This window comes from Lissotriton helveticus, chromosome 5_1 (genome assembly GCF_964261635.1).
Source record: "Lissotriton helveticus chromosome 5_1, aLisHel1.1, whole genome shotgun sequence".
In the NCBI taxonomy this organism is placed as follows: domain Eukaryota; kingdom Metazoa; phylum Chordata; class Amphibia; order Caudata; family Salamandridae; genus Lissotriton; species Lissotriton helveticus.
The window spans coordinates 2,107,346,700-2,107,371,844 of record NC_136065.1 but is presented as its reverse complement, the minus strand read 5'-3'; the positions used below and the strand labels follow the sequence as shown (position 1 = coordinate 2,107,371,844).

The 25,145-nt window shown below is 43.7% G+C and overlaps 1 protein-coding gene across 3 annotated transcripts in view; it reads right to left on the bottom strand.

The window, feature by feature from the left end:
• CCDC180 (coiled-coil domain containing 180) overlaps positions 1-25,145 on the bottom strand; it is a 492,398-nt gene that overhangs the window by 229,992 nt on the left and 237,261 nt on the right. For all 3 annotated transcript variants that reach the window (XM_078646144.1, XM_078646142.1, XM_078646143.1), the window contains exons 17-20: positions 13,818-14,411; positions 12,254-12,510; positions 6,705-6,880; positions 3,431-3,611 (exon numbers count right to left, since the gene is read on the bottom strand). In XM_078646144.1, coding sequence (XP_078502270.1) covers positions 3,431-3,611; positions 6,705-6,880; positions 12,254-12,510; positions 13,818-14,411 — 1,208 coding nt within the window. The remainder of the gene's footprint in view (positions 1-3,430; positions 3,612-6,704; positions 6,881-12,253; positions 12,511-13,817; positions 14,412-25,145) is intronic.

Here is a 25,145-nt window from a genome sequence, read left to right as displayed (position 1 = left end):
ACAGACATTTGTTTTGCGACGGTCCCTGCACAGTTTAAAGCCTGTTTTTTTTAGGGGTTCACACTTTCCTTGCACACTGGTTTTTAAGTCTAAATTTGGGGGAAAAAAAAAATCTCATCAGAGACCAAGGAGTTTCTCCGGATTAGTGTCTGAAGGCACAGAAAGAATGGAACTGACATCGTCAAGTATAGGTGGCACTTATATATACTGAATGTCCCTTCCAGAGCAGAACTATATTGGTGTGGAGCCACACGACACCACCTGCAGGCAGGAATAGGTACTGCTGAAATCTTTCTGGATCTAATCTGACGACTCGGGAGTATTCACAAGGTGAGAATCTGTGGTTCAGAGTATCCATCAGAAATGAACATTTAATGGGAATTCTGGGGCATTAAAGCTGAGTTAAGGGACAGGTCATGACAGTCAGGATGGAGAAGTCGAACATTATTTGGTGCACTTTACAGAACCTCAACGGTGGATCCTGATCAGCTGTGCATGCGCGCAACAAACTCAGGAACCCAGATTTTAAGTCTAGAATTTCCAAATTAAAATAGTGCAGAAATCCACAGAGTGTTTCAGACCCGAGCAGTATTTTAGTTACGTGTAAACACATGCCAAGATCAGACTATTATTCCCCATCCTTTGCTGCTCAATCCTGTACCCCGGCAATGCCCCTTTGCAGTCACTGTGTCATAGTTTGGCACCAAATGAACGAACTGTCGATTTCAGTGGCCTCATGTATGAAGAATGCATTAGGTAATGGGGTCGCAGTTTGCGCACCAACTTTTACCAAATGCTTTCCTATTTTGAGAACCAACCTGTGTATTAATAGATCGGTTTACATCATACAGAATCGGATCGGGTTGTAATTCGACCCACATCATAAATATTAATGAGGGAAGTCGCAAATTGCAACCCACTGAGATTGACTACAGTCATAGGCATGGTGGTCTGTTGGGGTTTGTGATCAGTTTAAAATAAAGCAATCTTTTATTTAAAATGCATCCCATTTTCCTAAAAAGAAGATGGAATGTATTTAAAAAAAAAGAAAATGAAAATGTTTACACACTTTTAATGAGATTAAGCAGTGGTTCCTGGAACCACTGCCTAGTCTTCAAATATAATTTGTCAGCATTCACAAAGGGGAAGGGGTCACTTGGCGACCACTATCCTTTGCAAATGAGTTACTACTTCCTTGACAGTGAAATATCAATGTTTTGCGTCTGGATTTCGGTCACAACACACTAAAACATACCTTAAAACATCTCTATTTGGAAAAAATGCTTTAAAAAATCAATTCAAAATAGCAAATTGTTGATGTTTACTAAACCCATTTAATGATTTGGAAAACCTTTTTGGAATTGTTAAATGGGTCTAATGCCTTTAAAAAGGTGTTTTAGTTGTTACAAATCCTCAGGTTTCCCAAACCTCAGGATTGTGACCGTTGAATCACTTTGCACATCAAGGGCCAGATGTATGACCACAGTAAATTGCGAGTCGCAATTTGCGCTCGATTGCGAGTCGCAATTTACTATGTACAACCGTGTCAGAGACACTGATTGCGATTCCCAATGGGGTCGCAAAATGCGAGGCTCATTAATATTAATGAGGCACTCGCATTTTGCAACCCCATTGAGAATGGCTGGCACTCCCAGGGATGGTGGACTGCTGGGCTCAGGAGACCACCATGTTTGGGACTGCTTTTAAATAAAGCATTTTTTTTAAATGCATCCCCTTTTCCTTTAAGGAAAAGGGGATGCATACTAAAAAAAATTAAAATGAAACATTTACGTTTCATTTTTTGTGGGCAGGCAGTGGTCCCTGGCAAGTGTTTTGCAACGGCAATTGCGGTCGTAAAACATTCATACATGGCTCATGAGTCACTATTAGGAAGGAAACGCCCCTTCTTAATAGCGAGTCCCAAAACCTATTTTGCGAGTCGCTAATTGATTAGCGAGTCGCAAAATAGGTTTTGTACATGGGCCCAAGGTTTGAAGCGTCCGCAAACGGGTCTAAAACCCGTTTGCGCACACTAAAAACCATTGTACATCTGGGCCGAGAACCCTAAAGCATGAACTTCCACACAATGGGAGCAGAAGCCTGCTTCAACTTATTGCAGAATTATTGTCTTGCAATAAAGGATGGATGAGTAGTGACTAGCTGTCAAGAAGCTCTTGAAGTATGCAAAACGTGGGGTCCAGATTGCTAACTGGACCCGTATTTGCAAAATATTACAGCCACATGTGGAAAGTCCATCGCTGCCCATGTGCATGTAATAGGAAGGCCAATGTTAAAGAAAGCAGATGTGGATATAAGACCCAGTGGATAACAGCAGCTGTGCATACCAGCAACAATGGATACAAGCAACAATGGATACAAGCAGCTGTGGATACAAGCAGCAGTGGATACAAGCAGCAGTGGATACAAGCAGCAGTGGACAAAAACAGCAAAGGAAATAACCAGCAGTAAATAAAAGCAGCCGTGGATACAAGCAGCAGTGGGAAACCGCAGCAGTGGATAAAAGCGACAGTGGGAAACCGCAGCAGTGGAATCAAGCAGCAGTGGACAAAAACAGCAAAGGAAATAACCAGCAGTAAATAAAAGCAGCCGTGGATACAAGCAGCAGTGGACAAACGTGTGTCTGGATCACAGCATCAGTACATGCAAGCAGCAATGTTTAACAGCAGCAGCGGATAAAAGCAACAATGGATACAACCAACAATGGATACAAGTAGCAGTGGACAAAAGCATATCTGGATACAAGCAGCAATGGATACAAGCAGCAGTGGATACAAGCAGCAGTGGATACAAGCAGCAGTGGATACAAGCAGCAGTGGATACAAGCAGCAGTGGATACAAGCAGCAGTGAATGAAGGTAGTAGTGAATAACAGCAGCAGTCAATAAAAGAAGCCACAGTCACAACTGTGCACTACTTGTTCAAAATGCGATTGCGGCGGCTATCAGGGATCAATGGCCACAATTCCTAAAGCAGCCTCTTACGTGCCCACCATACCAGCAGGGATGGCCACACTGCACGCAGGGACGATGGCATCAAAATGTGACATTCGACAATCGCAGCTTTCCAGGCTAGTAGCGACTTTTGCAGGTGGTCATCACAACTATAAGAGCAGACGCTTTCTGACAGTCAATAAAATAAGCAACTGGCCACTGGGATTGGAAGACGAATGCCATGACAGCCATTTTATGAAGTTTTCCTCACCATGTGCTATGCCTGTGCCCTCCTCAACCTCGCGCACTGCCTGACCCTACCTCTCCACAAGAGCTCCAGGCACTGAGGGCAGTCGCCGCAGTGATCAATTCCTACTCTATCCTCATCAGACCGCAGAGACCACTGGATTCACCGATTCAAGATGAGGATACTCTGGGCATGCAGGTATGGAACTAGCATTAACATGGCAAGAACCTTACTTCTCAGACTTGTTGGCGTTCAGGAACAAGGGTTCCATGTCAGCGACTCTTTTGCTGAATTCCTTGGTCTTCTTCTTCATTTCATCTCTGAGCTGGATAGACAAGTTTTTCATTTTGACCAGAGCGTCGACCACTCCAGCACAGTGGCGCTCGACACGATCGCTGTGTAGCAGCAATTCCGCTGAGGACAAGAGAAGATAAATTGTTAATCTGTAGTAGCGGACATCACTGGAGATTAAATTGCTCTGACCAGCTTAACCAACAACACTATGATGGCCTAACAGACTGCGTCATGTAGAACCCCTTGTAAAAAGCCATTCCAGGTGTCCCACCTCCTACTTTAACAGGTCTACAAGCTGAATGTGCTAAGAAACAAACCTTCTTCCCTGCTGCACATAACTAAATACTAATCACTACACACCAATGTGACACCACATCTCAGGGTAGACTAGAGTATGGCTTTGAATAGGTTAGGCTGCAGACTTAGTAGGAGCACACATTACTGTGCCTGAGGAATGATGAAACGTATTCAGCCAATGGTATTCATTCTACGCCATTGTAGGCTGAGAGGACATGCATAACAGAGTCATGAAGCGGGATGTGGGCATGCGTGTGCATGTGAATGAATGAATGAATGAATATTGAATTTATAAAGCACTAAACTCAGTCTAAGGGCGTCAAGGCTCTACATAAGGGAGTGAAGTTTGAGGCATGGGTAGAAGTAAGCCAAAGTGGCCACATGCTGTGTGCTGTTAGTGCTGTTTTACTTTACAGGAGAATACTCTGATCATATATAATGAGATTTCTAGCTCGAGTATCTCAGGAAGAGCCTTAGATGGTTGTGAGAATAGTAATCTGCCTTAACTTCCCAACGTTACGGACTAAAGTTCTCAAGAAACACCGTTAATTTTGTGTGCAACTTAGACATACAAAGAACTCCAGCCATTTCAGTGGTCCATAGACTAGTGCCAGGAATTTACTACTCTGTGAACTGCATTGCTCTGCTCAGTGCCTCAGTCCTCTGCGACTACTTACTGTACAATGCCTTCTCCCGCCACACAGTACCTCCTGCCACTACACAGGGACTCTTCGCATTGTACAGTGCCTTCCACTGCAAAGTGCCTCCTACCGCTGCAAAGTGCCTCTTCTTACAGTAAAGTGTTTCAGTACACTGCACAATGCCCCTTCATGTGCAGCTGTGAATGAAAAACATTTTTATACAGCGCAAAACTTAGCCCCAAGGGGCATCAAGGCGCCAACGAACAAACAAAAGTCCACAGTACCAGATAAATGATCCAGGAAGCCACTAACAGCGCTGCTCCTAATATGCCTGGGAGAAAAGCCAGGTCTTCAGGTATTTCCTGAAGACCGTTATTAGATTATGTATCCTGTGAACACAAGATGCATTCCGTCCATGCACTCCTTTTCAAACTTTCATAAATTTTCATGCAAACTTTGTCATATAGAATAGTTCATTTATTTTTCATTTTGTTAGAGATATGTCATTATATTCATGACTGTTCAACATATTCCATGTCTCAAAAACATTTTTTTCACATTATTGTAGTTGCCCAATGCATTTCAAGCGAAAACGCCCTTCCTCAGGGGACTTCATAAACTCTAAAGAACAATAATCATAAGTCACAATCAGTATTCAAAAAAGAAAGTGGTCCCTAAATAGAAACACATTCTTGTAACAACACAGTACAATAGTGATATCCCACACACTATAGTGAAGCTAATGAAGTTTGTAAAAAACATGTGTAGCTTTTCCTTGTTTACCTTAGCTACACAGTCCTTTTTCCTTGTTTACCCCCGCAAACACATGCTGTTTTCACAGCGCCGTCCACCTCCATAGAGAACGCAGCACGTCACTCGCTGACGCATGGTAACCTTGGCAACACCTAATGCTCGTCACATAAACCATAGAGCGCTCCCGTACAGAGCGCTGCACGCCGAGATTAGCGAGGGAGACTCCACGTTCCCAATACCCCGGTAAGACGCTATGGATACATCTTTTAATACGGACACGAGATATTCGTGTCACATTACACACTGACACTAAGATCTTATTTTCCTCATTGCAGCTAAATATTTCGAATGAATAATTCCATGCATTAAGGTCAGTACCCAGTCATTGGGTCTTCAGTATTTTTTTTGAGCACATTTCTATAAAACGCACTATAAATGTTTTTTACAAACTTCATTAGCTTCACTATAGTGTGTGGGATATCACTATTGTACTGTGTTGTTACAAGAATGTGTTTCTATTTAGGGACCACTTTCTTTTTTGAATACTGATTGTGACTTATGATTATTGTTCTTTAGAGTTTATGAAGTCCCCTGAGGAAGGGCGTTTTCGCTTGAAATGCATTGGGCAACTACAATAATGTGAAAAAAATGTTTTTGAGACATGGAATATGTTGAACAGTCATGAATATAATGACATATCTCTAACAAAATGAAAAATAAATGAACTATTCTATATGACAAAGTTTGCATGAAAATTTATGAAAGTTTGAAAAGGAGTGCATGGACGGAATGCATCTTGTGTTCACAGGATACATAATCTAATAACGTTATATCACGATCTTGGAAGCCCAGCAAGATCACCATCCATTGCACCAACGACAGTATTACACATATCTAACAAACCTCTTAAAATAACTACCTAGGAGTGCGGGACCCACAACAAATCATTTGCACATTTCCTGAAGACCGCCAGGGAGGATTGACTAGTGAGCTTCAGGGGGAGAGAGTTCCAAAGTCTAGGAGCCAAGACAGAGAAAGCTCTACCTCCCCACTTTACCTTCGTAAACTTAGGAACCACAAGCATGTTCTTTGAAGATGACCGGAGGGTTCTACTGAGAGAATACACACAAAGAAGGCCCTAATACCTTCTGATCCTGAGCCATAAAAAGCACCATGAGCTAGGCAGAGAAGTTTGAAAGAAATCCTAGCAGGAATCGGAAGCCAGTGGAGGTCCTTTCTGGCCATAGTTACAGAAGCTCGCCTAGGGAGAGTTAAGACCAATCTGGCCGCGGCATTCTGTACCATTTGGAGACGATAAATGGAGGCTTTGCTAATGCCACCATAGAGGGTGTGTGGCTTTGCTTTGCAGCTGGACAGACTTACATCCATTGTCTCACCGTTGCTCCCATAATTAAGCAAGTCTTCGGCCCCTGTTCCAGACTTCCTCTTTACCCTGTCCCTCCTCTATGCTGTGCCTCCTCCGACTGTCATGCCTATGCCTACCACTGCACCTTCCACTTACCTGCTCTGACGTTGTGGATATCCTTCTCGATGCGCTGACTCCTTGGTTGGTGGAGGTGCAAGCGCAGCTCAAGCTCCGACTTCAGCTCCTCCATCTTGGCTGACACCACACTCTCCGCGTTGGCCAAGGCTTGGTCAAACCAGTTCTCCAGGTGCTCGAAGAACCCCAGGCGGATCCTACACATAAGGAGCCAAAAAACAAGATCAGGATGGTGGCAGTGTGGGTAAAAAGATGTACCCTGAAGTCCTACCTCTAATCAATAAGACATGCTGCTGGCAAGAAAGACTGCGAGCATGGTCTTCAGTCATCACCAGGAAACCATAAGGCACTCTGCGAGGCCTAGGTAGGCCTGTAGAGTGCTTTTTAAATGAAATCAAAATAAAGAAAGGCTTGAAGTGCATTTTCACAGCCTGAGGGGCATTGCAGACTAGGCACTCTGATCCCTACTGAGCACACTCTGTTCTCTAGTTCATGTATTTCTCTTCCTTTGAGATTCCTTCTGTGGACACTGTTCAAGTTCAAGTTCAGGCATTTATAAAGCGCACTACTCACCCAGAGGGTCTCAAGGCGCTAGAGGGAGGGGTTTATTGTTTATCGAATAGCCAAGTTTTCAGTTCTTTTCTGAAGGAGATGTGATTCTGAGTAAGGCAGAGGTGGGTGGGGAGTGAGTTCCAGGTCTTGGCAGCCAGGAAGGAGAAGGATCTGCCACCCATGGTGGTTTTTCGGATGCGCGGGACTGCGGCGAGGGCTTGAATGGATGATCTTAGATGGCGGGTGGGATAGTAGAAGGACAGTCGGGAGTTGAGGCATTCTGGTCCTAGATTATAAAGGGCCTTGTGTGCGTGGGTAAGAAGGCGAAAAGTAATTCTTTTGTGGACGGGAAGCCAGTGGAGGTTTTTTAAGTGACCTGTGATGTGCTCTCGGCGTGGGATGTCTAATATGAGTCTCGCTGATGCGTTTTGGATGCGCTGGAGCTTTTTCTGCAATTTTGTTGTGATTCCGGCGTAGAGAGTGTTGCCATAGTCCAGTCGACTCGTGACCAGTGCATGGGTGACAGTCTTTCTTGTTTCGAGGGGGATCCAGCGGAAGATTTTTTTGAGAATGCGAAGGACGTTGAAGCAGGACGACGATACGGCGTTGACTTGTCTGGACATTGAGAGTGAGGAGTCTAGAATGAAGCCAAGGTTACGTGCATGGTCAGTGGGTGTGGGCGCTGATCCCAGAGCGGAAGGCCACCAAGAGTCGTCCCAGGCTGAGGGGGAGGATCCAAGGATGAGCACCTCAGTTTTGTCTGAGTTGAGTTTTAAGCGGCTCTGTTTCATCCATTCGGCTACTTCTTTCATACCTTCGTGAAGGTTGTCCTTGGCGGTGCTGGGGTCTTTGGTGAGGGAAAGTATCAGTTGGGTGTCGTCGGCGTAGGAGATGATGTTGAGGTTGTGTCGACGTGCGATGGGGGCGAGGGGACTCATGTAGACGTTGAAGAGGGTGGGACTGAGTGAGGATCCTTGAGGTACGCCGCAGATGACTTCGGTGGGCTCTGAGTAGAAAGGGGGGAGTCGGACTCTCTGTGTTCTCCCGGCTAGGAACGAGATGATCCAGTCCAAGGCTTTTCCTTGTATGCCGATGTTGTTGAGGCGTTGTACGAGGGTGTTGTGACAGACAGTGTCGAAGGCGGCGGAGAGGTCGAGAAGAATGAGGGCCACTGTTTCACCGTTGTCCAGGAGTATTCGGATGTCGTCGGTTGTAAACACGAGATTAAAAGGTCATCGGCTATGAGTGACCAATGTATGATGTGATTATGTAAATGTAAAATCCGTATTTGTAAAGCGCGAACTACTCACCCTTACGGGTCTTGAGGCGCTGGGTGCCGTCGTGGAAATTAAGTGAGCTATTGCCCAGAGTCACATGGTGCTGAGCTGAGCTGCCGCCGGGGCCAGGGATCGAACCGTGAACCCTGTGCTTCGAAGTCAGCTGCCATGGCCGCTGCACCACACCTCTCCACTGAGATCATGATGGACCTGCTAAGAGTTTTTGCGCTCCAATAGGCATACATAAGAGGTCAATCGATCAATCAACTTAACAATGCATATGCATTGATTGGAATTATAATGTTTATATTTAATTTACCTTTCATGAATAACTTGTTAAAACAATGGTGAGGGCTAGTAGATGTTTGCAACTCTCGGGCTGCAGCTTTTACTGTATAATTATGGACTAAGTGCAATTCCCACAAGATGTGTAGAGTTTATAAAAAATATGTTTTTATCTCATATGGACAAAAATATTACCACCAGAGAATGTGCCGCATAACTTGCAGTTTTTTTGCTGCATAATTTAGATATTGTTGTTACATAGTTTGGTCCACCGTGGCATTTAATCCTGGTAGCCTTGACAATGTTAAATCTCTGCAGAGCGGTTGAAAGCTGTCATTATTGCTATGAAATCTGTACTTCACAGGAAACCGTGAAATATTTTCCATATTTTAGATCCTGGTTAAAGTGTGTTTTGCATTTTAGCAAAGAAATGTTCAGAAATCAACCTAAAGTTAAGAGTAAATGCTTCATGTGAACATTTGTCGGAACAACCTGAACTACTACTGCCTCAAACAACCAAGGACAAAGGGGCTTTGATTACACAACTAAACACATAATCAGTAGCTAAAATTGACACAAGTGAAAAAAGAAAACACCCCAGAAAGACCCCATAAGAAAGGGGATCTCGAGACAAGGCAAAAGGCTCTTTTTACAAACCATACTTTGAGTAACATCTGTGCTAAAACAAGACAAGTTGATCTTCGAAACAGATAATGAAAGTCCCCAATCTTCGAAGCTTCATTCTAAAAATAAATTTGCCTGAGGAAGAAGGATAGTCATGGAAGATTTATGCTGGACCAATCTGTACAGAAATATTTAAAAATGTTGTAGGGATTTTAATAATTTGCCAATTTTGACAAATGAAAAATGCATAGACTAAGAATAAAACATCTATATTCAGAATGTGGTAAAAAAAAAAGGGAATTTGACAGACATGGTTTGAAGTTGTTCAAAAAGTCTGATATTCCTAGGTGACCTGAAGTAAAGGATTGAGTGGATCATGTGGGGTTTATAAACATTGACCACTGGTTGATCATTCTTAGTTGAATGAGCAATATTGTTAGACTGCAGGCCTTTAACTCGTGCTAGACAAAATATCTTGTGGCACTGGAAACTAGTCTGGATGGCTTTATTTCCTAATATAGATTAACAGGGGCCTTGTGGAGGATACGTCATAAGCCATGAAAATTGATGTTGTAAGAAGCAGCTTTAGTGAGCAGTGTGGTTCGTGAGGGAGATACGTTTTAGAGCGGATTCCAACTAACAGCTCTCATCGTCATTCTTTCTGACACTTTGTGCTCTACTTCTTCCTGCTCTCTCTGTCCTCTTTTCTGGTCCTTTTTAGGTCTCCCCTGGCGTTAGCAGCGCGCATGCGCTGCTCTCGCAATGCAAGTGCCTTTTACAATCGATTCAGATTCGAAAGCTAGATGTGAAAGCGTATGGACAGACAAAAAAATGCATGCGCACTGACAAACAGATGTAGACAGCCCAACGCCATCTTTGTTTACTTTAATTAGCTTGCACGCTCTTGCTTCTGACAACGTAGCTTTTATTGCTTAGACTGACGGCTGTTTGCCCGCATTTCTGCCTTAGTCTCTTCGAAACTTTACTCATCCGTCTGTTGTAGTTCCGATTACTGTGCACCCACTGGACGTTTCCCCCCACCTACATTGCGCGTAACTTTCTCTGCGTCCCATTTTGCTGCAAGCTCCTTTTTTCTCTGCATTACTGAAGTGCAATCTACTGCCTCGTTCCAATTACTGTTCACCCACTGGACGTTTCTCTCCCCCTACCTATATTGCGCATAACTTTCTCTGCATCCCGTCTTGCTGCATACTCCTTTTTTCTCTGCATTACTGAACTACAATCTACTGCCTCGTTCTGCCACCCCCAAAGTCTTCCTTTGGTGTTAGCTACACTGATTCTGCTTACTCTGGTGCTGCCCGTCACCATCTACACCCGTTTAAGACCATGCTTCTTATCCAACTGATGACCTCCATACCCTTTTTATTTTCTTTACCCTCTGCCTGCAATTTTCTGTTGATCTGCATTGTGTATTCTGCATCGAGCTACATTTGGCATCCTGTTATGTCGTTTACAACACCCTTTCCTCTCTCTCCATCAATCTACCCCATGCCATTATTTGGAAAAAAGGCTGGTCTGCACATGGTACTTTTGTGTGTAAGTAGCGCCGTACTGCCATTATGCCTCAGTCCTGTGGGACACAGACACACTGAGGCTCTCATTACGTGTATTTCAATCAGTTCTATTTTGCGGTGGGCGAGGAATTGAGGGTTTACCTTTGATTCAAAGTTTTTTTTTTTTGATCTGTGACGCCCTTTCAAAACAAGCATTGGCAAAATCCATATGCAGTGCTCTCACAAGCTTTACACTAGTAAATTATTAGTTTACATATTGCAAGCGATTGCTACAAAAAGGAAAATAAAACGTGTCTGCCACATGTTTGCACGAAACATATTAAACTTGGTTAATATTCAATGACGTGGCCATTTCATAGCCAAGAGATACCTGCAGCCGAGGCCTGGACAGTCTCTGTGCCTAAGTATTTTCTAATGTGAAGTCAAAAAAGAATAAAAGAAGCATTAAAAATGTAATAGGTCTCGCCTTTAATTAAGTTGAAGCCATTTGCCTTGCTATACAATACCATTTGCAAAGCAAATGGCTTAAACCTAATAAAAGGCGAGGCCTATTGCATTTTCAATGCTTGTTCTTATTATGTATACCAGTTAATTGATTGTCTCACATTTGTGTAATGTTATTGTTAAAATTATGTCTTTTAAATGCTTCTCTGTAAATGTGAATATCTACTGTGTAAGTGATGGGTGACTACTGGTCTAGATATGAAGAAATATCTAGTTATATGAAAATGTTCCTTATAAAAAAAAAATCTTAAAAAATAAAGGCCAATGAAAACGATGAATTCTCAGGCTTCTGGGCACTTAATCAGAATAGCTTCCAAATCTTAGAAGCCATTTTTTGATGGCCAGGACCACCTTATATTTGGTATTTGTCTACAATTAAAGTGTCCATCTGCTTTTATATTTTAACCCTGTGACGAACAATCACAAACAGGCCAAGGGAAACCCTGTCAAAGGTGGGATGCAGAACCTTGGTAGTGAGTTAGAGGTATTATGAATCCTAGATTTTTCCTCTTATAAATGTCCATGGATCAACTAGATTTGTTGTGGTTTATGAAGATTGTTACCACGTTTGCTATACACACACCCGCACAGTTCACACAAGGTTTGCGGGTGAGCTGGACCTCTGGATTAAGTAGTATTTAAGTCAAATATCAGGACTTCGAAATGATGGCAACTCAAACAGCTCAGCTAGTGTTTCACGGAATGTTAATTTGCCTGACAACTGAACACATGCCACAAACAAACTCTCCCACTACCACTAAGCACATGCACATACAAGCACACAAAAACATACCGTTCTTTGAGCGCTTTCAAGATGTTCTCTGGAATAAGAATGTGCTCCAGGTAGACGGGTGGGTTGTCTTCAGTTTCTACTTCAGTTATGAAGGCCTTCTTTGACTCGGTCTGCTCTGCACTGATGAACCATCCAGTCTTCCCTTTCCTCTGAGCCATCTCCTCGGGCAGAAGCAAGGAGTAGATGTTTCCATTGGAGGTGATAAAGGAATTAGGAGGCAGCTCTGGTGTTATACATATTTCTTCTTGTGAACCTACCTGGAGACAAGGACATATCAAATGTGAATGAGTGTCCGTCATACTAGTTCCAACAGGGTTCATGTTGAGTGAGGAAGAATAGTTATAGTGAGTCGGTTCTTGGGGAGAATGCATGATGATAAGTGGAGGAGAGCGTTAAGGGCGAGTAGTGATGAGTGTAGGTAATTTGAGAGAACGAAGCACAGGGAGTGGGTGAAGGAGGTGAATTAGTGATGGCTAAGAGCGAATGAGTGTGGATTTGAAATGAGTTTGACTGGCTGGAGTGCGTGATTGCAAAAGATGAGAAATTGTGAATGTAGAGGAGTACAAGGATGTCTAATGGTCGGTCACGGCTCACTGGGGAGAGCCAGTGATGGTAAGAGTGGCGAGTGAGAAGGTTCATGAGGGTATGATGGAGGATGAGTGATGGTAAAAGTGGGTGAGTGAAGAGGGTAAGAGGTGGTCAAAGTGAATAAGTGAAGAGGGTGAGTGTTATAGAGTGAGGAGAATATGTTGTTGAAAGTGAGTGAGGAGGATGAGTGAAGGTAGAAGTGGATGAGTGAACAGGATAAGAGTTGGTGACATTGAATGAGTTAGCAAAGTGAGTGGCGGTATGTGGAGACGTATTGTATGTTCAGAATGGATCAGTGATACCGAGGCATGGTGAGTGATGATAACGATTGACATTAAGAACGGGCACCTGAAGAGGACAGCAGATGTTAAGCAGGTGAATGGAGAGGATGAATGGTGGAGATAGAGAGTGTTTGAGAAGGATGATGTTTGGTAGACAGGCATGACAGGAGTTTTTTGGTCAGGAGAGGAAAGCAGTTGTGAGTGACCCCCTTGGGGCAAGTTATTATGAGTGAGTAACTAAGCAGGACAGGTTGTGGCAAATGGGTATCTCAGGGGTGAATAATGTAGAGGGAGTGGTTTACTGAGAGTGGTGAGTGCTGGTGAATGGGAAGGGAAAACGAAATTTAGTGAAAATGTGTGAGTGAGGAATGTTGCTGGGATTGGATGGATGGGGAAGAGGACAGTGGAAGTAAGGCTGAACAATTAGGGTGCATTCATTCACACTAAAATCATTGATGATCATTGCGCCCACACCCCGGGACATGAGCACATTTAACCTTTGGCTAACTATAAATTGTGTGGTGAAATTGTGCACAATAACTGGTGTGCTCCAAGTCTGACTTGTTTATCAGTTCTTGATACCACCAAGTTCTAGAATAAAACACTGCCTGGCGACCCAACATTGGGCGCCACATGCATCACACACATTAACACATATCTGCTCAACATTCTTGCATAGGGAGGGATTGACTTACTGAAGCTTGTGATGTGACCTCTCTTTCTGTGCTCTCTTCTGCACTTGTTTCCTCAGTTACTTCAAGCACCGACCCTTCTCTGCTGTTGTCTTGCCCCGATTCTATGGATGGTTGGTCCTCAGACTCCGACAACTCCGCAGGCTCAGACAACTCCGCCACAATGTCCTCAGGTTGTGCAGTTTGTTGCAAAAGTTGGCTCCCCGACCCTTCTCTGCTGTTGTCTTGCCCTGATTCTATGGATGGTTGGTCCTCAGACTCAGACAACTCCGCAGGCTCAGACAATGCCGCCACAATGTCCTCAGGTTGTGCAGTTTGTTGCAAAAGTTGTCCCCCCGATATATCAGGCTCCATTGTTTGTTCCTGCAAAGTACTGGGCTCTGGTGTTGCTGTGAGATCTCCAGGTTCTGAATGTAGTTCTGGGTCTTGTCCTTGTGTGTCAGGTGTGATCTCTCCACCATCAATGGGTTCAAGCAGGTCCTGTCGCCCCAGGTCCTGAAGCACAGGTGCAGTCTCCTCTGTCTTGAGCTCAGTCTGCCCTTCTGCTGTGACACATGTTTTGACCAATTTCTTTTCCTCCATCTCCAATGCTAAAGTCTAAAACAACACAAACAAAACATGTACTTAGAAAGCATCTTTCAAAGATTCTGTATTTCAAACATGGACTGCTGTCAAGTGGAGACAATTTAGCCAGGGGAGAAAATATGCACAGCCTTAATGCACTTATTACCAGACAACACTACCACAGACAAGGATATTAATGAATTCAGACAATGAAGTCCCTGATGTGATATTCCCATTCTCAAACTAGGGGTGTGCAATTTGCACACTGGTTGGTTTTGCGAAAAACAATTCACTTTTTGATGTGGCCTATGTACTAACAGGTCACATCGTAAATTGTTCATTTGCTGGGGGTGCAAAATGACCAGCCTAATGAATTATAATTATACAATCTGTGACCCTCCTATGATTAACAAACTCCCTGAGCACACAATCAATCCAGTTACATAAGTCAAATTATATGACACATAATTATTATGTTCCTCTTGATCTTTAAATTTCTTTTCTTTTTTGCCCAGTCAGTCAACACGTGTTTCGTCATTTAGAGCGGTCCCTACGACTTAATCAGGGCTGTAATACTGGAAAATCTCTTGTTTGTATCTCCAAGATGGTTCTACTTGCATCCCGTAGTAACAATATGAGAGAGAGGGAAAGGAGCACTCTCAGTCCTCCGGGCAATCTCAATCAAACAACAAGAGAGTGTCATAAAAAGACAAAGAAAAAGAAAAAGGCACAAAATCAGAGAAGAAAATCTTCCTGAAGGATTCGCCTTGGAAATCAATAGGAAATAAAAAAATTACCTTATGGTACAGTCTTTTGAAAATTTTAAGATCACGTAATTTTTCACATCACTGTCACACAAAAATCCAGCTCCGCAGTAATCTGGCGTTGTAGCACACCAGGGAGGCACTCGGCTTCTCCTGGTGGGCCCGATGATGAAGCATGTCACCACCCAGGGTGGTGAGTGAGGGCTTCTAAGAAAATCCCTATTGATTTCCAATGTGAATCCTTCAGGAAGATTTTCTTCTCTGATTTTGTGCCTTTTTCTTTTTCTTTATCTTTTATTGACACTCTCTACTTCCATCCCATCATAATATTTCACAAATGGTTCATTTAATGTACATAAGAATTCCGTGTAACCCTCAGCATCTTTTATTCACCTAACATACGATCCCTTATATGTGTATCTTGACAAATATATCCGGTCCCAATTCAATTACATAATCCAATATTTTAAGATCCGAGTTACTATTACCTTCGAAAAGGATGCCACTAATCGTCCTGTTACAACCATTAGACTTGCCGAGTACGGCTTCCGAATACATTACTCGGCAAGAATTACGGATGTAACAGGACGACAAAACACGTGTTGGCTGGCTGGGCAAAAAAGAAAAGAAAATTAAAGATCAAGAGGAACACAAGAATATACCCCTAGATTCATGAAACCCATTTTCTGAGAATTCTAAATTGCGAGAAATACCAAATCGCAATTTAGAATTCGCATAATGGGATTCATGAAAATCTGCGAAAAAAATAGCGATTCGCATTCGGCCGCAAAAGCCGATTGCGAAATTCCAAAAATCGCAGAACAATCGCTAAATCGGACGATTTCCGTGTTGAAATTGCGATCTCGCTATTAGCGAAATCACAAATTGCGATCTCGCCAATAGCGAGATCGCAAAAACGGGAAGTCGCATTTCGAGCACAGTGATGACATCACAACCAGGAAGCAGGCAGTTCCCTCCCTCATTCTGAATACTGAGGCTGATTTGGAAGCAGCACAGCCCAGAGGTCCACTCTAAACCACCTCCAGAACTGAATCAGGTTACACCCACTGCAGCAATGTCACAGGAAGCAGCAGGGGCCAGTTCCAGTGGGAGAAAGAGAAAAATCAAATTCTCCGAACAGGCGCTTGAACACCTGATTGAGGGAGTCAGTCGAGATCACGACAGACTGTTTGGGAAGTACTCCAGGAGGGTGCCAGAGGCCGACAAACGGCGAATTTGGTTGCGCATCCGCACAAAAGTCAATTCAGTTGGAGTCACCCAGCGATCAATCGATGATCTCAAGAAGAGGTGGTACGACCTCCGAGGTCGTGCCAAGGAGAGGATCGCCGAGAGGCTGGGTGAGCGCGTTGCAACAGGAGGGGAGAGCCAACTGTCCCTTCCAACACACCATTGGAGGACCTCGTTGAGGACACCTTGCAACCTGAGGCATGCGTGGGGGTAACCCGGCTGGACTCCTCCCGACTCACCCAAGAAAGCCAAGGTAAGTGCCATGCAACTGCGACCCTGTCCCCTAACAATGGCCATGACCCTAGAGCTACCCATTAGAAACCCCAGTCATGCAGCCCATGCACACCAGAAAATCCCTATTGCATTGTGGAACATGTAGTCTGACCACAATTCACATTCAGCCCCATACAGCCAGACATGTCCTAATAGAGTCGATCCAACAGCAAGTCAGGGATTGATAGCCTGCATGCATGTAGCAACCTTCCATGTGCAAGATACATGTAATTAATCAACGTCCACTTTACATCACAGGTGGCGCTGAAGATACCAGCAGCGACAGTGAGGGGCTACAAATTGCCGATAATCCAGAGGATTCTGAGGGTGACGCACATCCATCCACACAACCTGGTCCATCAGTGCGAGCACCAGCGCCAGCAGCCTTACCACCACCTGCAACGCCAGCCACAACAGGCGCACCACAAACGCCAAATGTGAGACCCATGCCAGTTGCATCGGAAACACCTGCAGCCGCCAGGCCACCAACACAACACACACCTTCTGTGCCCACACAGTCCAGCGGACAGGTCAGGGAGCAGCACCAAACTACACCACGCGCCGGCAGGAGAGGGGTGACTGTGCGTGTGCCGAATCTCTCAATATAGCGCCGCATGCTGCGCGTCCACCAACAACAGGCACGACACCTTGCAGCAATACATCTGCAGCTGCACAATACAGCCAGGAAAGTTGGCCAGCTGTCCGACCGGATGGAGCGCATGACCACAGCAGTGGAGGCAAACACTGAGGCCATGCTGACCCAGTGGGACCTCACCCGGCGGCGCCACCGCCAGCTCATAACACGCCTCTCGGCGTACACGCGCTCCAATTATATAATTGGCAACGCAACATCCCAGATGTCCCGAAGATCATTGGCCATGCAAATCCAGATGGTCCAATGCTGCCAGGACGTGGCACAGGCACTTGAGCAGGCAGCCACTGCAGTTCAGGCTCTGCAGGCAACTGGCCACGGCCAGGCAGGAGGGGATGACGCTAGTGAGGGAACATCTAGCCACAGCAGCCTGTCTTTGCCACCGGTTAGAGTTCCCCGCCGCAGCAGCAGGCCCACAGCAGCCTCACGGGCGAATCCGGAGAAAGATGTTGAGAGGCCAATCGGAGCCTCGGGCTGGAGGTGCCATTGGCATTTGTGCTCATCATGCAGGGACATGCTGATGAGAAAAGCATGCCCTCTAACAAATCAAGAGATGTATGACGCAATACACCTCAAATGCATCTTGTGAAAATAATGCCATATTATTGTGAATACAACAATAATATTTATTCAATAACAGTACATCAGACTCATGTCATTATTTCAACTGTCATGCATGAGTGAAGTGTTGGGTGAGGGGAGTGGGTGCACTAGAAACAGTTAATTGTGATTTGGTTGCGGCGTCTGTGTCCTTCAGCTGGATTTTCCCCGCGTGCATGACGCGCATGTGCAGGTGGGCGGTTGTCCCCTTCCGACTCACTGCCAGATATCTCAACTAGTATCCTGCACTTAGTAGCAATGTTGTGTAGTATTGCACACACGGCAACAATGCGGCAGCAGATCTCAGGCTCGTATTTGAGGGCCCAACCTGTCTTATGCAGTATGCGGAAGCGGCTCTTCAAAAGCCCAAATGTCCTCTCAATGCAATTCCTAGTGCGGATGTGTGCTGCATTGTAACGCCGTTGCTGTGGGGTTGCAGGGTTGAGGTAAGGGGTGAGGAGGTACTCACGGAGACCGTAGGCGCTGTCACCTGAATAAAAGGAGCAAAGGGTGAGTGCATGTTCTGCGCAGCTACATGATCACAGTGTACTATATGGTGGCATGTGTACTTACCTAGTAGGGATCCTTCGCCAAAGTCTCCCCTGGCCAGTCGTGTGTGAATGCCGGTGTGCCGGAAAATGAAGGAGTCATGTGTGCTCCCCGGGTATTGTACCACTATGTCCGTGATATAGGTCTTTGCGTTGCACACCATCTGGATACTGAGGGAGTGGTAGGACTTGTGGTTGCGGTACATGTATTCCGTTTGTGCTGGTGGGCAGATGTGGATGGGGGTACAGTCAATGCATCCGATAACATGTGGGAATTGCGCCAAGTTGTAGAACTGTAGCTTGGTCTCATTCAAGTCCTGTTGGGTTGTCGGGAATGAGATGTAGTGTTGTAGCCGGGTCAGAATTGCCGCCAGGAAACTCTTTAGGCAGCGGGACATGGTGCTCTGGGATATCCCCCCAGCAACTGCGACTATCCCCTGGAAGCTTCCGGAGGCCAGTAGGTGCAGGCAGCACAAGACCTGGACATGGGTGGGCAAGGCATTGGTCCTCCTTGTTGGGTGCTGCATCAGGGGGTCTAGGTCCCGGATCAGCTTTAAGATCATTGGCCCATTCAGGCGGTACTTAGAGTAGATTTGCTCCGCTGTTTGGGCCAGTAGGGTGACCCGCAGGCGAAATATTCGCTCCTGGATCCTGCGTCTGTTCCGTGCTGCAGCCTGGAGCCTGCGCCGCCTGACCACCATGTAGAGTCCTGGCATTGTGAGAGTCCTCATGCTACTACTGTGTTTCCTTAAGTGTGTTTGTTTAGGACTGCACCTGCGGGTCGTTAGTAGTTTTTTTTTTCCTTAATGGTTACCACCTGCTTTTGGTTCTCCTTAAATTGCGCCTCGCAAATAGCGATTTTCAGCTATTTCGCAATTTACGAGTTTTCATGACTAGCGCTTGCGATTATTTTGCAAATTCGCTAAACAATTAGCAGAATCCATGGATTCTCGCTAATTCCGAATCGCAATAGGGGTTCCTCCTAGATTCTGTGAATTTTTTTAGCGAATTCACTAATTTTTTTGCGATTTCGCAAAATCTGTATTTTTACAATGATGAATTGCTTTTCTGTCAATTGCGATCGCAATAGCTAATTCGCAGCTATTGCGATCGCAATTTTGCTTCATGAATCCGGCTGTATGTGTCATATAATTTGACTTATGTAACTGGATTGAGTGTGTGCTCGGGCAGTTTGTTATTGATACACAGAGGTCACTTGTGGTCTCAATTAAGTGGGTTGGGTGATTCCCCCTTCCCTTGGAGCACTACCATTTAAAGATATAGCAATATATTCATATCTGAAAATAATGAGATCCAGATTAACCCGGTATATCATGTTTTAGGTTGGAGGCACCAAGGAAACCTAGGACACGTTCTGGATCCGTCTTCTGATATTCAGTATATTGTATGGCTAGTCACCATGGTATTGATGACGTTATTTCCCAGTACAAAGATGTGTTTAGAAAAGAGTTGGGCTTGGATAAAGGATTCTCTCATGAAATTAAGTCTAAAGCTTGTGCGCCTCCTGTTAGACACAAACTTAGTGTAAGGACGGATCTTAGTGCTGTACTACAACAGCCAAAAGATGGTGTAATTGAACCAGTCAATTCCTCTGAATGGGTTTCCCTCACTGTATGGATAAAATTACACATCTGGCTCTTTGAGGTTATGTGCTGATCTGAGGTCCCTCAACAAACAGATTATTGTTGACTGTCATCCTCTTCCCAAAATGCAAGAACTTTTGGCACATTTGGAGGGAGCTATTGAAATTGTGTACACCTACTGACCTAATTAAGATCTTACTTGGGGTTGTGAGAGTTTTGCTCCAGATTCATGTGCAAAATTCACATAGTGATACCCTTGAGAAATTTACTCAAGAAATGAATAAAATTCATATGGTCCTGGGAAGACCAGGATGCATTTATTAAGCTCATAAACTCAATTGTCAATGCTCTTCCACTAAGTCCTTTTAATCAAAAATGAGGATGTTATTTGTATGTTGATGCCAGTTCTGAAGGACTTGGAGGTATGATTAATCAGAAATGTCAAAGCTTAGAAAGCAATGTTACTTCTGCTTCAAGACCCTATCCTACTATGAAGCTAGATATTCCACTATTGCGAGGGAGGCTTTGGCATGTACTTAAGCTGTAGAACATTTGAAATTTTACTTAAGGGGGAGGGAGTTTACTATCAGGACTGACCATAGTGTTACTAAACAGTAATAACACAGGTAGAGCAAAGCGCCTTCCCGTTTGGCAAGAATCCTCTCCAAGATTTATGAGTACACTTTTTGTGCCAATTACATACAAGGGTCATGCAACATTGATGCAGATTGTTTATTAAGATGCCCAAATGCTGCTGCAGAGTCCTATTCCGTGATCATTCAAGAATGTGTAGTTGCAGCTGTTAATGATGTTTTATCTGCTTGTGGTGGTGAGTTATGCAAGGAAGCCTGGATAGATAGTTGTTAGGAGAATAAAGAATTAAAAAAAGTAATTGAGTTTGCCAATAAAGGGTGGCCTCGCGAGAAACTTTTAACACCTTCTCTACAGATTTTATGTGGAAAATCAGAGCCTATATCTCGGTCGCAGGGGGCATAGTGTTAAACGAGGAGTGTTATTCCTCCTAAGGATAGTTGCCACGTTATTATTAAGTTAGCGCATACACGACAATTGGGTGAGACCCTTACTTAAAAAGTCCATAAGATGAGTATTTTGATGGCCTTATATGGACTCACAAATTTCTAGATTTGCAATAATTATTATAAATTGTTAGTTACCAATAAAGTTGTTCCCATCTGTTCAAATTTTCCAAACAGAACTTGGGACAAGTTAGCTTTGGACTTTCTGGGGCCTTATGATAGCTACCAAGATGCAAGGTGTATGCTTTTGTCCTCATTGATTATTTTTCACAGTGGGCAGAAATAATGGGTATCCCCGCCCACCACTGATACTACTCTGCAGTTTTATGTGTGAATGTCTTCACACAGAAGGATTGCCATCCAGTATTGTTACGGATAATGGTAAACAATTTACTACTTTGAAATTTCAAAAGTTTATCAAGGGTTCTGACATTTTACATTTGCAAACATCCCTTTATTCACCTAATGTGAGCAGTGTGGTAGAAAGATTTAATAAGGTCATTGTTGAAGCAGTGCAGGCGGATCTAGCCAACAAGGTTGAGGTTAAGGAGTTTATTTCAGAAAAAATTGAGGCTTATCACTCTTCTCCCAATTTGAGCACAGGTTTTTCCATATTCTCTATGCTTAAAGGCAATGTATCACAGACTTTACTCACACCTTCATGAATTAAAGGGGATTTAAAATTCAAAGAAATGTGTGGGGTAGCCAAAGATAACGTTGATGTTAGGAAAAGACAGTGATAAATAATAATTATGGACTGTTCTAAATACAATGGTTCCAAGTACATTGTGGGTGATTCTGTCAAACTTTAGCTTCCTTTTCATGTCAAAAAAAGTAAGTCTAAATTTTCAAGACCTTTCTAAATTATCAGGGTGGGAAAATCCTCTGTCAAACTTAACAGTGGACCTTGGTGGAGCAAGAACAGACTTGCCAAGGTTGATGAAGGTTTATTGGATAAACTGTGTAACAACAATATTGATACAATAGTACATGGAAGTGATAGCTATTCCACTTCACATTTTCATTCACTTTCAGATTCCAAAGTCAAGTTGCCCCTTGAGAGCTTGTCTTCTGAAACAGGTGAATTATTTCAAGCTTGGGTGACGGAGGGGATATGTCGGAATGGATTTGTAACAAAAAATTGGATGAAGGCAATGCTTTCAATAAGGTAGACATTGAATCTGAGCTGGATGGAGAACCCACAATTTCGTCTGTTCTAAGAAATGATTCTGCACAAGTTACAGAGCCAATACTTTTGGATTGCCGTCCTAAGAGAGAGATAGTGGTACCTAAAAACTGGTCAGATTTTAATTTTAGTTACATTGTATTTGTTTGTTTTCTGTTTTATGCTTTATTTAAAGGATGAGTTATTAAGTAAGTAATGTTTAGTAATGAGCTCTTATGTTTATAGTGCCTTTGTTATTGTGAAAGAGCAGCTTGCATTCTTGCTGACGTTTCGAGCTACTACCTTGTTATGTGCTACATGCTATTCCAGAATGTTTATGTTCAAGTGCCTGGCAGTTGGATAATGGCCATTGTCTTCTGTGGTCACTTACCTCCACTGCTGGGAAAAATGTTACCGATAAAGTCCTTTTCTTCCATGTTGCCGTCCGTCGTGCTTACCACAGTTTGGGATGCCTCTTTCATGCTCCCTCCTATGTTCAAATCATAATGGTTCACTAAAGCCCTTTTACAAGTTGCAAAGATTTTTCCACCTTGTAGAAGGGCTTTGATGTATTTTAAAAAGGATGTTTTACAGTCTCTAAAATGTGCTTTAGCAAATCGCAGACTTTGCCACCACAAACCACTTTTGGGCACATAGCCCAAAATCTCTTATTCAATAAATCTCAGTTCCTGACAGAGTTTTTCTTTGCACCCTATACCCTGCTTCATATACACCTCCAAGGTGTTACCCGAGGACCCTCTCAAGCAGAAATATATGATAAAGCAAATACTGTAAACTGTTTCTGGAGGCAGTCTATTCTGCAGTGTTGCTTTAGATAGGTTTGCAGCTGGGGACTCTGGATGTATTTCTACGTAGCATTTTTGTGTAGCTCAGTGTGTTTTTAAAGGGGTAAAGGTGACTCATCATGTGGTCACTTTCACTTAATTTAAGGACAAACACAAACAACTTAGGTGAGGTATGTGGGTAAATCTGTACAAGTTGTATACCTTGGAGATCTACAGTTACAGGTAAATAACATTTTATTTTCTACCACGGGATGGTCCATAAAATCGCACAAGGATATATTACTAAACATTGAACATCCAAATAAAGTAAAGCATGCTAAACTAGCCCTTGCAAAGCCAATTGGTCTTGCTTTTTCTACACAACATCTCTAAATCTATGCAGCATGGCTAACAACAGTAGACAAAAAAGATAACGCAAATTGTGATCCGCGTGTCATTTATTACCCATAAACAAAAGCAGGCATGTGCCAATAAAATGCACAAGTGCTTCTTTTAATTTTTGTTTACAGATCCAAGTTAGATAGGTAAGCAAAAGAAAAGTAGCAGGAGGGTGGAAGAAAAGTGGGTGGGGAAAGAACACAGGTGAGGAAAGAAACATGGATGGCAGAATAACATAAGGAGCAGAAGCAAAAAGAAAGGTGTCCCTCGAACTTGCGACAGAGCCGTGATCAAACTCCTCCAATGGAGTTAGATCTATATGACCAACACCTACTTTAAATGGGAGGACAAATAGCTGTTTTTCAATGCCTATCAAAGCCAGGAAAAACTTAGCAGTAGGGGCACTGAAAAGTCTATTGGCTGCATAGGGATTTTCTTTTTGAAAATAAAAAAACTTTGTAAGTTTGCTGTAAGGCATAATGACAATGCATTGACAGTAACTCCTGTGACAGCAGGCAAATTATAAATCAGGTCCCTACAGGAAACCTGGTTGATCTGCCAAAAGTAGCCGGTGTATGAACACTTAAAGGTCCACCCTTTTTAGGGCATTCTTCCAACATTTAATTTCCTACCAGTAACTGCCATGGTATGCATGGTAGACCAGAAGCAGGATCCAAAACACTAAAACAGGAAACAGGCTCCCTGTGGGTAGAAGCTTTCATTTTTAGGTCTCGGCTCTAAACAGCATATGCGCTGTCTCAAAGACACATGTTGTATATACTTTGTGGAGTCAGCCCGCCTACAGGCTTTCCATTTGCTGGGCCATCGCCACTCTTATATTCTTTCTACCCATTTTTCCATGGCATGCATGCGTCATGCCTCTTCCAGAGTTTAGCCCTCCTCTAGAGCATGTACCAACTACTACTATGCATCGCCAATTGCCTTTTTAGCAAATGTTTTCGGGACTACTTTTTTTGTTTGTTTTGAGCACTTAACATGAGCACTCGTGTTTTCAGTTGATCTGAGCTCCGTTTATGTAAACAGCCTCGTCACATATTCTGTGCATTCAAATACCAAGGTCCCCCTCCCTCTTCACTGCTTGGCAAGGCGCGCCATACTAGGAATTAACAGACTATGAGAGTCGACACACAGTATCAACTTAGAACTGCTTCACAGTAGTAAGAACATCCAATTGTCCAGTACATGAGGCTCATGCAGTCTTGCAACACTCCTTCCTGTGGGTCACGAGGCTGATAAGCAGTGTTTCTTTAATTCCAGTTGTTTTATTTAATCACAGATATGAAGTGTACGCTGTCCCCCTTCATGTTTTCATTTGCTCCGATTCTGCCAATGAAGGAGCACCGCTTTACGGGAATTTGGAAAGGATCCCTGAGATCTATATGACAGCAGTAAGTGTATTTGAAGCAGAGCGAGTCGCACAACTACTGTTCGTTTATACTGCTTTCTTGTGGGCCTGTCAGCATTTGTACGTGGGTTCCGGCAAGTAGGGCGTGCGTCGTTGTGCGTGCATATATGTATGAATGTTTTATTATATACATGTCGTAATGCTTTTGTTTTTTGGCCAATCTGCATTCAGACCTGGGCTGCCACTAGGAATCCCGCTTTGATTGTGTGTATCCTTTTCAAGGATAGTGGAGACAGAGATCAGAAGTTGGGGCATACAACAGGCAC